Source organism: Genypterus blacodes, unplaced genomic scaffold (assembly GCF_046128005.1).
Source record: "Genypterus blacodes isolate CSIRO-AG114 ecotype Tasmania unplaced genomic scaffold, CSIRO-AGI_Gbla_v1 ptg000026l_1, whole genome shotgun sequence".
Lineage (NCBI taxonomy): Eukaryota > Metazoa > Chordata > Actinopteri > Ophidiiformes > Ophidiidae > Genypterus > Genypterus blacodes.
In genome coordinates this window covers 1,045,095-1,059,197 of record NW_027466839.1, presented here as the reverse complement: position 1 = coordinate 1,059,197, position 14,103 = coordinate 1,045,095, and the positions used below count along the sequence as shown (strand labels likewise).

At 42.1% G+C, this 14,103-nt stretch overlaps 2 protein-coding genes across 2 annotated transcripts; both read left to right on the top strand.

Moving 5' to 3' along the window:
- Positions 1-1,112, top strand: hmx3b (H6 family homeobox 3b). The gene is made up of 2 exons (XM_076143647.1): positions 1-280; positions 523-1,112. The coding sequence occupies exons 1-2, from the start codon at positions 1-3 to the stop codon at positions 1,110-1,112; spliced, it is 870 nt and encodes a 289-aa protein (XP_075999762.1).
- Positions 1,113-2,920: 1,808 nt separating this feature from the next.
- Positions 2,921-6,586, top strand: bub3 (BUB3 mitotic checkpoint protein). The gene is made up of 8 exons (XM_076143505.1): positions 2,921-3,087; positions 3,846-4,040; positions 4,140-4,209; positions 4,341-4,492; positions 4,622-4,780; positions 4,956-5,133; positions 5,286-5,502; positions 6,174-6,586. Exons 2-8 carry the CDS (start codon positions 3,846-3,848, stop codon positions 6,181-6,183), a joined length of 981 nt encoding a protein of 326 aa, XP_075999620.1. The 5' UTR covers positions 2,921-3,087; the 3' UTR covers positions 6,184-6,586.
- Positions 6,587-14,103: the final 7,517 nt, after the last annotated feature.

The window sequence follows — 14,103 nt, the reverse complement described above, 5'->3', positions numbered from 1 at the left end:
ATGGCAGACTCTGATGCGCAAGAGACACGCCAACCCGCAAAGGACTCGCCGTTCTCCATCAAGAACCTGCTGAACATTGACGACAAACCCCAAAAGCCCAGAACCTTCCTGGCCTCGTCCAAAGGAGTGTTTGAGGGGAGCTTCTTCTCCCGGCTCGGGGACTTATCCTTCCCTCGGTTCGAGCTGCCCACCCAGAGAATTGGACTATCCGCGCAGTATCTGGAGAGAGCGTCTACCTGGTGGTACCCATACACGCTTGGGACGCATCTGAGGACCGGAGGTATAATTCTTAGATCATTTAATTTAAGATTGAAGAGAGATAATGTCGTTTTATTAAAGTTGTATATCATTCAAATTCGGGTTTGTTCAGTTCTGTGCTATTTCCCTTACCAATTATGTAACGAGGAAGAATACAAATGTTAATATGTAAACATTTGGGGGAATTCTTATTCTTGTTGAAGTTACAATTGCATTTTGAGTGAAAACAGGCTGTTTAAAGGAAAATCTGAATATTCGTTTCAGGGTCCGAGAAGGCCAGTTTGAGGGAAACATCGCCGGCACCAGATCGCCGTTCCCCGGATCTCCAGAAATGTGATCCAGATGCCAAAGAGGAGAGCGCAGACGACGACATGGCGCTGGATGAAAGTGATACCGAAGAGCCAAAGAAAGAGGACCAGGAGGAGGACTGGAGGCGGAAATCGGACGAGGACTCATGCGATAAGAAGCCTTGTCGAAAGAAGAAGACCCGCACGGTGTTTTCCAGGAGTCAGGTCTTTCAGCTGGAGTCCACCTTCGACATCAAGCGCTACCTGTCCAGCTCGGAGCGCGCCGGCCTGGCCGCGTCCCTGCACCTGACCGAGACGCAGGTGAAGATCTGGTTCCAGAACCGGAGGAATAAGTGGAAAAGGCAGCTGGCCGCGGAGCTGGAGGCGGCCAACCTGAGCCACGCCGCGGCGCAGAGGATTGTGAGGGTGCCGATACTTTACCACGAAAACGGAACCGCGGACACGCAAGGGGGCCCCGCTGGAAACTCACCGGGCGGCCAGTCCCTACTGTCCTTCCCGCACCACATGTACTATTCACACCCGGTCCCGCTGCTCAGGCCCGTTTAAGACGGACTGCCTCAACCCGGGATGTATATATAGTTTTGCAGTTGCAGTTAAAATTTTAAATGGTGTATATTTTTTAGCTTGACCTGATTTATTATTATTATTATTATTATTATTATTATTATTATTATTATTATTATTATTATTATTATTCACCCTGCTGAAGTGCCCATAAGCAGTACACAGAGTCATTGTGTCGTGCCATGGGTGCTGCAATGCAACAATTGAAAATTATTACTAATACTATTATTATGTGCGAAATTGTGAAATGGTCGACAAGGGGTGAATATTATGAATGCATTTTGTAATGTATAATTTAATGGAGAAAAAACAGGGTTGATTCTATGTATTTTACAGAGATTTGTGTCAGTGTTTGTACCTAAAACGTGGAATTTAATATTTTGATATTTTCCAATATTGTGCAATACCGTTTGGCTTCACGTTAGACTATACCAGGCTGTCAATCATCGTTCACTTTTACAGAAAACCATAATAATTTTCTCTTTGTAAAACTGTGGACAATCATGATCCCCCCCACCAAAACCTGCAGGTGACAGGTGTAATTCCTTTTATGACGTCATGTTTTGCCAGTGACTTTAAAGCCATGAAAGAGCCAAATAACAGTTTCTGTTTGTGTAAGGGGATTTTCTTCTGTTATTGTTATGGAAATTCTGTATATAATGAAAATGGTCTTAAATTCAGTAAACATTTTGTTCCAAAAAAGAATTCCACCTTGAATGTGATTTATTTAACGCACAAGTCTGTATCGCGTCAGAATTTTGTCATGGGCATCTTTGGATCTATTTTCAAAAGTATAGGACATTAAGGGTCTGCAGCCTTTTACTATGCAGTTATTAAACGTGAATACCGGATGTTGTGGATACAAAACGAGTGTTATTTTAACCGATTGAAATTAACACTATTTTGGTCTAATACAATACTAGATCACGTGTCCTGTGCCTACAAAGAAATATATATGGATTTTCTTAAATAGACAAAAATTACATATCCATATTAATTAAGAGATATATAGGTGTCATAAAAATGCAATAGCAATGGCTCGTCTTCACTAATCAAACCCACGATTGTATATTGACTGCATCCGGTCAAGTTTTAGGCTTTGGCATTGGACAAAGGGGCCTTTTTAGTGGAATACTAGATAGACTTTATGCTGTTGTATCTGCAAGCTATTCACCCAACCACAGAAAATAGACTCAAAAATGCTATAAAGTGCTACAATTTGCGGTAACTCCATTCAGAATTCCTACAAAATAAAGTACATTGCATCATTCAGTGGATGTTTAGAGTTGACGCCGGTCTAATTTCTTCTTCTACGCCTCATTACAGGTGCACCTGTCCAGTCACCGTAATGTTAGTGATAGGTGATATTATATTCTTACAGTAATTCACAAAACCTACTTTACTTCTGTGTTATAGAGTTAGACAGTTTGTTGTTTGCTGTGTGACATTATGATGTTCTACAATGGACTCTGTACTGAGGTTTGCACTGCAGCCTTTAACGTAGCAAAGAAAGGTAGCGACGTAGTGTAATTCTGTAATGCAACGTAATTATTTTACATTATTTATTACTCTTTGATTGCTCTTTACTCGTATTGTCAGTTGCTCGTAAAGATATAAGATGAAACGTTTAAATTAGAAATAAACTTACCCTGTGAGAGAGAGAAAGCGAGGGAGGAGCTAGGGAAAGCGACCGTGTCACGTGATTCACTCCAGCGCAACGGAAGCTTCCCCTTGAGCTAAACATTAGCCAATCAAAATGTAGGCGGGAATTTGAATGGCGCTGTCAACCAATCAGGAGCTTCTAGACCCTTTGGCAGCGTTGAAAGAAGAGTAGCCGCACGCAACTAGCTATCTTGCTAGCATTTACCGAAGCGAATATCCAATAAATCAAAAGGATAATAAGAAATCCCATTAAACAGGCGAAACGGAAGCGTCCATACGACAAAAATCTGACGGGGTAAGTTTGGTGAAACGGGACGGAATGGCTTTTAGCCGCGGGATTAGCTTTACCGCTACATGCTATACTAGTGGAAGTCGAAACAGGCTTGGTCTAATTCCTGGATTCACACACCTTGCCGTGTTATCTTTCCAAAATAATAACAAATGCGAACGTAAAAGTACAGATACATGTTGCTATCTACTATTCCTATTAACATTAATGTTTCTCCTTTCATTTCTAAGTAAGCAACTTAATCCCGAGGTGTTGGTTTCGCTAAATTCGCGATCAAGAATCTGTTGTTACTCAGGGACGACACAGATCCATCAGAAAGACTAAGTTCTCCAAGATATACAACGCAATCGCATGCAAATATGAGTTTTTAAAACAGGGGAATCCACCACAGTGTGTTTTTAAGTATTACTGATAGAGCATTGAATTGTATGATACTATAGTCATTCATTCCTACTGTGAGGAAACGTAAACAGAATGCATGTGAGCCACTTTGAATGGGAAAACATCTAACAGGGAATAGTTTTAGACGTTTTAGAGAATGCTTATATGGCTATTTATGATTGGTTGCTTATTTATGGAGTAGGAACAAACATTGATATGCTTAAACACAAAATTAATAAAGTAAAATCCACTGTTCTCTGTCTGAGGAGCCTACATCACACAGCAAACAGCGTCACTAGGCAACATGTCCAAAAGCTCAATGGCAAATTTGTATTTTAGTGCGATAACAGTGCAACAATGTTGTGTGTGTTGCTTTCCTTCAGATGACCGGGTCAAATGAGTACAAGCTGAACCAGGGCCCAGAGGATGGCATCTCTGCTGTCAAGTTCAGCCCCAGCACGGCCCAGTTCCTGCTGGTCTCCTCTTGGGACACCACGGTCCGCCTGTTCGATGTCGGGGCAAACACCATGCGGATGAAGTACCAGCACACGGCCCCAGTTCTCGATTGTGCTTTCTATGTAAGACAATGTTCATTTAGTGTCTTTCTTCTTCGTGCTTTGTAACAGAAGAGTGTGGTACAGGTGGATAAATATGATGACTACTACTACTACTTTCAGGATCCCACACATTCATGGAGCGGAGGCTTGGACGCACAGTTAAAGACTCACGACTTGAATACAGACCAAGGTATGTCTGCCAGAACTAGAAGTACTAATATAAGCAGTGTATATAATAACGTTTCATGCAAGCATTCAACCTATAAGGGTTGAAATAAATTAATGGATTTGTGATTAATATTTCTTTCAACCTTTCAACAGATACAATAGTTGGAACACATGATGCCCCCATTCGTTGTGTGGAATACTGCCCAGAGGTCAATGTCATGGTAACGGGCAGTTGGGACAGATCAGTCCGGCTGTGGGACCCACGGACGCCTTGTAACGCGGGAACCTTCACTCAGCCCGAAAAGGTAGAGCGATGAGTCAACATGTGCAAGACTCGATCATAACAATGGTTTCAGTTAATATGTCGGCCACAACAACATGTTTGGAATGTGTGTGTTGGTCTCCTGGATTCATTCTGGTCCTCTTTGTGAAAGGTGTACACCCTCTCTGTGGCTGGGGACCGTCTGATCGTCGGCACGGCTGGAAGAAGAGTCCTGGTCTGGGATTTGAGGAACATGGGCTACGTACAGCAAAGAAGAGAGTCCAGTCTCAAGTACCAGACGCGCTGCATCAGGGCCTTCCCCAACAAACAGGTACGCCCGCCTGAATGAACACCCGACCTTTACGTTAACCTTGTGTGAGCACGCACGCAGTTCAAGACCCAGACAGCTCATTTGCACCTCAGAGTATCATGTCAACTGTACAAATTCCTTTGCCTAATGCGAAGACGGCGGTTTTGTAACGTCGTATCCCGTGTCTTGGCTCCAGGGCTACGTCTTGAGTTCAATCGAGGGCCGTGTCGCCGTGGAGTACCTGGACCCGAGCCAGGAGGTTCAGAAGAAGAAGTACGCCTTCAAGTGCCACAGGCTGAAGGAGGAAGGGATCGAGCACGTCTACCCCGTCAACGCCATCTCGTTTCACAGCGTTCACAACACCTTCGCCACAGGTACGACCGGCCTGTGGTTAATTATTTAATCCAGCTTTCTAAGAATATACGCTGCTCCCTGCGTCTGTCTTCTCATAAGCAAGTAGTTTCTAATAATGCTATTAGCTCTGAACCGTTTTGACGCTAACCATGAGCCTCTCTCTTTCAACCAGGCGGCTCGGACGGCTTCGTGAACATCTGGGACCCCTTCAACAAGAAACGCCTGTGCCAGTTCCACCGCTACCCCACCAGCATTGCCTCGCTGGCCTTCAGCAACGACGGCAGCATGCTCGCCATCGCCTCCTCCTACATGCACGAGAAAGGCGACGTCAGCCACCCGGAGGACGCCATCTTTATCCGCCAAGTCACAGACGCCGAGACCAAGCCAAAGTGAGTCTTCCGCAACGGCGCGTTCGCCCTCGCCGCGAACAGTTTTGCCGCTCAGCACACGTGGCGAGCGGCTGTAATTGTAAAGAGGCTTCTGAGGCATATGCTGATCCGTATCTCCCTCCGTCCACTTTTTCCAATATCCGACGGTTGACAGATAGACAGAGTTGAGAGAATCTTCCCCCCCCCCATCAGTTTCTGTATCTATGCTGGTGTGTGTGATAAATACACACTCAACAACCAGAAGGGAAAGAAACCCAGATGTATAATGTAATGCAATCTGGTACAACAGCCATCTTCATTCATTTACTGTATGCACATTAAATAGGGTCATTAGGTTGTAAAGCATATGTAAATCTCTGTTGTACTATTTTTACTATTACACACATTTCTGCACCTACTTATACAGTTTAGCCCAATGTAGTTGAACCTTTAAGCAACCTTTCCTCTGTTCTGTGTTACCTCAAATGGTCAGTTAAGGCTAATTCGTCCCACGCAAGTCCGCATGACCTCACCGTATCGATCGTTGTCACCGGGGGCGGGCGGTTTTGCTCGATTTGTATTTGACCTCAGACAGAAATAACACCGCGAATGAGAGATTTTACGTTCCTCCCGTTTCATAGGTTCATTGATCGCGAACTCTCTTTTCCATCTTTTTTTTTTTTGCTTTCCAGGTCAACCTAGGTCCACTTCGGAATGGTTCGAGCCCCCTTTTGTCACCATTGGACTATCTGCTGGCATCCAGTGTACCATTGACCCTCTTTTGTTTCCTCTCCCCCCTTTCTTCCATTCCAGTACAAAAAGTAACTGTTTTCCTTCCTATTTTTCCTTTTTAAAATTCCCTTTCCTGTCTGTTCTGATGATCAGTAACGCTCCCTTTGTTGAATCTGATTTATACGTGTTCCCTTTTTGACAGTTTGCTTTGATTTGTTGAGGTGTCGGCAAACATAAATTATACGACTCAGTGGTTAATAGTTATTTTATTGTTTCGAGATGTGTTGGTGTTGCTTTGTATCATAATAGTGAAGCTGTTAACTGGATACATCTTTGACACTATATAGATTTGGCATGTGTGAAATAAAACAATCTCCATTTTTAACCCGCTGCCGCTCGGACTCAGTTCTTCTTACGTTGACGTTTCACACACACGCACTCGCCTTTTAAAAGATCATGTGACATGTCAGGAATGCGACGGGGCCAAAAGAGGTTGTTCCCCCCTTGATGATGTGTTGAGGGAAAGCGATGATCCAGTGATGATGAGTCTCGCTGAGGAGGCTCCACTTGGCCCCTGGACACTGACCCGCGCTGATAGACATCGCAGGTCTACGGCCTAAACTAGATCCAGCTAAATTACTTCGGAAAACTGGGCAGGAAAACACCAAACTGGTTGACCCTCATAGGGACTCTGCGGTGCTCTGAAGAGATTAAAAAAGAACATTTTCAGCTTTCTCTTATTTGTTAAAGCACGTTTAGGCGCTGGAATCATCAGGTGGTAAAGGAGGAAGTCAACCAAAGTACTGTCATCGAGATCGGATAATATCTATTCATGCTCTGTAATGACACCTACTTCAGAAAATTACATTTGGTAGTTAGTAATAGTAAAATTGGTAATTATAGTCAAATTTGAAAGTCTTTAAACCTATTTGTCATTGCGTACACACTCATTCAGAGGATCAGCCGAAATGTCAAAAGTCAGGATAAGTCGTTCTGCCCCTTTTATGCTTTTTAACAGCTCGGGTTCGTAAACTAAATAGGGTTAAAGAAATCAAATACTTGCATTGTGAAAGTTTGAAGATGGGGAGATGATAGCAATTTTTGTTGACTTATAACTTTTTGTCCTTATCGCCGATCTGATCCGCTGCTGAAAGTTTATCACATTTGTGTCTCACACCCTGTTAGTGCAGACTTTCAGTGCAGCGTGGATGAAGATGCTGAGCTGTACAGCAGATGTCTTCTGTGGCGTTTTTTTTTCTTTTCTTTCTCTGTTCACATTTTCAGTGGCAACTAATGTGATTTCAGAAGCCCTTGGGCCAAAGTACAGAGAAGATAGAGATGTCAATTATTCTATTTAAGAGCTACAATTTTTTTCTAATGGCTCTATCTGCTTCTGCGGTATCCTGGAAATGATTAGTTCGTTTGGTTAAATGAGGTAACTAATTCCCATGATTGTCGATAATGACTCGGGTCTTTGACGTCGGATTATGACTGCAGCTTAATATGAAATGGCGTTCATTTTGGAACATAATCACAGCAGACGGAGTGGCCCGGGGTTTATTGTGAGGCTACAGCGAATTACCTTCTTTCCTGTCCTCTTTGGCTTCCACTAAATTGGAAAATTGAGTTCCTTGAGAGCACATTAGAACTGTTAAGGCTTCCTCGTCTGTATTGGTAAGCTATTTTACAGGGGAAAGTAATTTAGTGACCTATTTGTCGGATCCATTAAAACAATTAGCGTTGTTTTCTTTCCAGCTCGTTTTAACACAATAGATTTTAATTGAATTTACTGGAAATATTCATTCACAAGCATGAAGGGATTTTACTAAAATAATGCCGTGGATGAATCCAGCGCATTATCTATCACCATCTTTCGTCTTTTAGCAAAGAACCAGTTAACCACAGCTGCGGTTGTGTGGCCTGGCTCTGATTTCCAACCACTGAAGTGTTGCAGACAGTTTGGCTCTACAAGAAACCATTACATGACAATTAAAATGGGTGATTGTGCTCCTACAGCCTGTCAGGTGCATTTAACCCAACCACAAAAGGCTCTTATGTTCACTCAAGAGGGCACGGATGACCTTCAACCAGACACCTTATCTCTCAAGACTTATCTCCCCGAAGAGCGCTTTCTAATATTATATCAAGCTGATGATGCTATCCCTCACCAGCTGTGTAGAAATGGGGAAATCACATGATGTATCGGGAAAATATTGACAGCATTTTATATTATGGTCTGTCTTCTGTTTCATCGCCACATATTGGAGGCTGCAGAGATTAAGAAGCAGCAACAACTTGGATTCATTCAGCTACAGTACGTGGAATTACTAAAGTCCCAATCCTTAGTGTTTGCTCCATGTCTTAAGCGTTTGGTCAAGTTGTCAAATTGTACATTAGATGGTGTATTAATCTACTTGTACTAAAAACAGCATTAATTGTAGAAATTGGTGTTTATTGTGAGACATTGTAACAAAATCGTCACATCTCCTTTGGCAAAGAAGGGGGTTGAGAAATTGATTTGCGCTGATGGATGGGGTCTTAAGGTTGTTTGGTTAAAGTGAGGAAGCGGTTTTAACAAAGCTGTAGACAAGAAACAATCGGATAATTAGTTGACAGAAACCCCAAAAACAATTTTAATAATCATTTTAAGGAAAACACAAGTCTCATTTGTGAATATTTACAGCTTTTTTCTGTATATGTATGTGTATAAATTGGGGTTCCGAACATCACAAGAGGCAATTTGTCTGTTTATTGACATATACACCAAATGACTAATGTGTTAAGGTCCCAAAAAAGAATGATAATGAAAATAAAACTCAGCTGCAGCCCTACATACAGGCCAAAGACGCAGACATGCTCAGTATGGATCTGATACATCTCAGCTGGTGAATGAAACCTGAGCCTTTGCCCCGGGGAGGCTTTTAAAGAGATTTTGGTGGGTGAGACAACATCTCCTCCAGAGTATTGTAGTTACATTAGAGCCCTAATTAGACAGCAAAGCTCAAGGCCATGTACCCCACTGTTAACTTTCACACTCGCTCCATCCATCTCTGCAGACAGGCAGCAGGAGACTGGAGTGGAGCTCACCTGGGAGCCGGAATATTAAATCAAAAACCTCCGGGGCGTAACAAGAGGGTGACAGATTCTGGACTGGAGGTGCCACACTGAGCTTCAGATTAATCATTTGATGGGACAGAATTATTATGTGTACCTTTTGTAATAGAGTGACCATAAGAACCAAGATGAAGTAAAGCCTATAGGGCAGTGTGCAGTTGTTGCTTTTTTTATTTCAGTTTTTAAATTAAAGGGAGACCAATATCAATATCAGATAAATATGACTTTCTCTGAGGATTTACAATATATCATAACTGCAGAACTTCCTCAACTTTACAAAGCTACCAGGGCATAATGCAAGAATAATCAACTCTGCTAATTATCCAATGACTCAAACATTGTAGAATCACTTTGGAGAAGATTTAACAAATAATTGATTTTATTCATACAATCATGAGGTCATAGCTCATGTAAACAACTTGGTGCTTGCCTGAAAAAAAAGCAGCATTGAACTCATCCTTCATGTCACCTGTCAAACTGATGAATGTGTGTATAAATACAAGGGGAGGGGGGCGGGGTCAGCGGTGCATCAGGGATCAGGGTCATACTTGACAACGTATGGCCAGGGGGCACCACAAGCACAGAAGAGTGGACCAGCGCTTCTGACCTTTTGTTTGTTAAGGTAAGTAGCTCCACTCACAATTACTGACAATTCTTAATGATTACAGAGATTCCTTTAAGTTGTGTGAGTAGTTTGAGGCGTTTGAGGTCATCCCCTGCACAATACGGATATAAAACCCGATGGCTTGTATGAGGGACACCATTCCCATGTATAGAATATCATATTGTACTATGAAGAGGTGATAGTCTATCACCTCCAGGGGTGAAAACACAAGTACTTCAACAGAACTGATCCACATTCTATAGAGGGCCGCCTGTCAAGCCTGTGTGAGAACCCAAGCCAAGTCCTGCGGATCACACAACAAATTCCACTTGAAAACATAGAACCTGTTGCATTGTATGGGTGATTTGCGGTCAGCTTTGGAGTGACAGTCATTTTTTCTTTATACTGTCAAGAAATACGCCGTCGGAGGGGTTTGGCTCCCATGGGGGGGGGGGATGTTGGTGACTTGTTATCCCCGTTTAAGCAGAAATCCGATTGCAGGCCTTTTCAGCGCAGCTCCTTTGGATGGATCCCATGTCTATGAAAGCCTCTGTGCTATTTAATGGCTTCGTGGCCACAGGGCAAAGGGTTACAGTTTGTCCTTCCTGCAATTAGCATTCACGGTTAGCTTAGCAGAACTAATGCACCACATCTTTGAGGCTCAAGTTCCCCCCGAGTGGCCGCGGGCAACATTTAACTGACGGCTTGTATCCATTTCAAGCCGCTTTATTAGACGTTATTGGCAAAAATCCCCTGAAGAATAACATTTCACCAAAACTATTACCAGCCAATTCACCGGTCATGACATAATGATGATCTTTTAATAGAATCTGTCCCCATTGTGGTGCTGCTTTGACTTAAGTAAAGAATAACAGTCTTACCACACACACACACACACACACACACACACACACACACACACACACACACACACACACACACACACACACACACACACACACACGCACACAATCTGAATGCTGTTATACACCTGCAGATTACAATAGCAATAGCATAACAATAGAGTTTCAGCACAGTAACTAAGTATATAACAGAAATGTATGTATTTTGCTATTTTGGGAGACTTGTTTGTGTACTTAACATATAATTATATATATATATGTCATTGATATCAGCTGTTTCTCATCTTTCTTTCTCTAAATTGGAGCCTGAAAACCTTTGTATATTAATAGACACCAGTTTATCATAATACAATATTTCTTTAATGCAATTTTATTTAATTGTTTGTCTTTGCCCGTATTTCTGCATCTGGACAACAACAACAGCAACGATCGTATCCATGATGTCATTCCGCTCTATGAGTCTGAGCTGCTGTGTGATATTTAGGTCAGGGCTCTGTGTGATCGCAGCAGGACTTTTTGTTGAAGCAGTTGTGGAGCAGTGTGGATCTCATGGTTTTAAGTGACGGGATTAGTTTTCTCTTTGTTGTGTAATATTACACAGAAGTTTACACATGAAGCAGCTGATGTTTACAGTATGTAGGTTGACTGCAGTATTGTATGAGAAGTATAATGAATATGGTGTGACTGTGGATGGAGGTTCTAACCACCCCTGAGGTAGTGAGTTTTGTTTATGTTTGCTTTACTTATTTAAAGGAAAATGAGGTCGTAGAGCAAGAAACGAGTACTAATTTTATTTATATTGCTTATTGCTTCTGGTTCAAAGCTCTTTCTGCTTTACTCCTCCAAATCTCATTCAGTCATTGCCCAATTTGGTTCATAAACTATTAAGATAAGCCTGAAAAAGTTGTTTCTGATTTTCAATTCTGCACAATTTATCCTGATATTCCCAGATACGATTTAGGTTTTTCGCTACCCAAGTATTCCTCTATTTATTGCATTTGGATGCAGATCCAGACTTGGATTGTGCCCCCTTGGTGGAGGTATACACTCTCTGAAAGCTTTCTAGTCATCCACATATGTAAAAGTCCAACCTGTGACTAAACAGGAAAAATAATCCATGTTATTGAATGTAAAATACATTTGTAATTTCCAAAGTGCATTTTGTCTGAGTGATCAGCAACCACAGCACATTATTTTCTCCATCAGAGCAAAATCAATGACACAAAAAGAGGCGCTTTCATAAACAGCTTTTGATTATTGGACATTATTAACTTTTGTGAATTCGGCGAAGTGAAATAGTGTTCTCTCATTGATTCGTAATGCAGATTAAGTAAACTAATGTGAATGCAGGGATCAATGTATTCATCTAGTGACGCTTCCGTATGTAGAGTGGCAGTGCGGAGACCCTCAGCAGAAGTCTGGCTCTAATTCATCATCGTCCACACATTATGTTATTATTGATGGTTATTGCCTTGGGCGAGTCCATTTGTTTTTCAAAGCTGTGACAGGCAGCAGAAAGCAGGATGGAGCTTTACTCTCTCTATGCCAGCAGCTCTCTTATTTATCTATTGATCATCATACCTCCCGATAATCTGCCGCCTGTCACATTTAACAACATTATGTGGGAGAGGTCAAAGGACGGAGCTAATGAAACTGTTTGACTGATGGATGTGGTTATCCGTAGCATTAACCTTGCAAATACTGTCAGAGGGACACATTTACCCACAAGCCATGACCCTGCGGAGCCTGTTTGGATAAAACAGCAAAACTGATCTGGGAAATTAAAATAAATGGTTGAAGGTAAACAAAATAGAAGTATAGATGTCTCGATCAAGAATCTACTTTCCCATGCAGGATTAAAAACACGTTTTCCCATTTTGAGAGGGGAGAATAAATAACGAGTTGCGAGTTGACTTTAGTGGTTTTCTTTGACCCAACTTTTGACCTTGAGGTTCCTGCAGTGCTCTCCTGTGGTCAACCCAAGTACTGCCTGTTGTTCTCGAACACAAAATACTTCTTTGGCTTAATTTCCTCAACTAAAATACATGCACAGACATGTTCGCAAACCTGGCAAACGGTGCAAAAAAAACAATCGTAAAACATTTTCCAGAGGAAAATGTGCCACTCTACTTATTTACCAACATTTTTGCCTTTGGTAAACCCAACACAACGTCTAAAATGTGTCATATTAGGTAATAAATCTACGGTGAGATCCAAGGCCTTATGCAATATGTTCAGACTATGTTATGTAGGGTTTTAATCTGCAAAGCAACTGGTATCAACATCCTATAATTATCCGACAAAACTTTGGAAACAAGGTAGAAAAATAAGCGAGCAGTGTGAGTGAAGTCATAAAAGAGGAGAGGTCTGTCACACCAGGCATGAAGTGAGCTGTGTGAGTGTGAACGCTCCATCCCGCCTGCCTAATGCGTCCCTCGCAATGGCTGGGGAGGGACACACACACACACACACACAAAGCTCCACCGCGGACACGTTTGCTCCAGTAATTGGCGAGGAAGCTTCATTTCATTCATCGGTGTCTGTCTTTTGTTGTCCCTCTGCTTTTTTGATGAGTGCGCTGGTTTCAGAGACTTGAGACTGTTGGCCATTTATCTGACAGAATACAGAATGAGACGTTCTTTCTTTATCTTGATGCACACTCGAGTGTCCTGATAACAGAACATTTAATAGTGTCTTGATGAGAGCCCTGCTTTAATTTTCAACATCTGCAACACATCTAACTCTTCAGCCTCGCCGCTCTTTGTTGCCGCGCGCCATGCCGTCGTCACAGAGGCGAGGCTGGTGGACGCTGAGAGATGACCTTTTCGTTGTCACATTGTAGTGGGAGTATAAAAGCCTGCAAAATGTAGCTCACAATTACTTCTTCACCACAGTTACACTTTGTAGTGTTGTGAAATGTATCAAAAGATGAATGCATTAGTTTCTCATAAGCACCCTTAACCCCGTGATACGTCCATTTTATATGAATACTGATGCGAAGAACGTCCTCAAGGGGAATCAATGCGATTTGCTCTTGCAGGTCAGACTGGAATCAAGTTCAGATTTTGCTCATTTTCCATTGTATATTACAGACAAACCAAACCAACAAAGATACAAAAAAGTAAAATGAAACAATATGACAATGTAGAATTTTACTTTTAATTCGCAAACATCTTCCTCCTGCTAGTGTGTATTGCTGTAACAACTTGGCTCTCACTATCCAGATCAAAACCCTCTTATAATGAATTTATTATGAAATTCAATGTGACACAGGCTTCATATTTTCACAACAGGGTGTACAGTTGCTTG

Coding starts and splice junctions, on each gene's coding strand:
- hmx3b (XM_076143647.1), top strand. CDS start 1: ATGGCAGACTCTGATGCGCAAGAGACACGCCAACCCGCAAAGGACTCG. Junction 281..522: donor GACGCATCTGAGGACCGGAG/GTATAATTCTTA, acceptor TATTCGTTTCAG/GGTCCGAGAAGGCCAGTTTG.
- bub3 (XM_076143505.1), top strand. CDS start 3,846: ATGACCGGGTCAAATGAGTACAAGCTGAACCAGGGCCCAGAGGATGGC. Junction 4,041..4,139: donor TTCTCGATTGTGCTTTCTAT/GTAAGACAATGT, acceptor TACTACTTTCAG/GATCCCACACATTCATGGAG. Junction 5,134..5,285: donor TCACAACACCTTCGCCACAG/GTACGACCGGCC, acceptor TCTTTCAACCAG/GCGGCTCGGACGGCTTCGTG.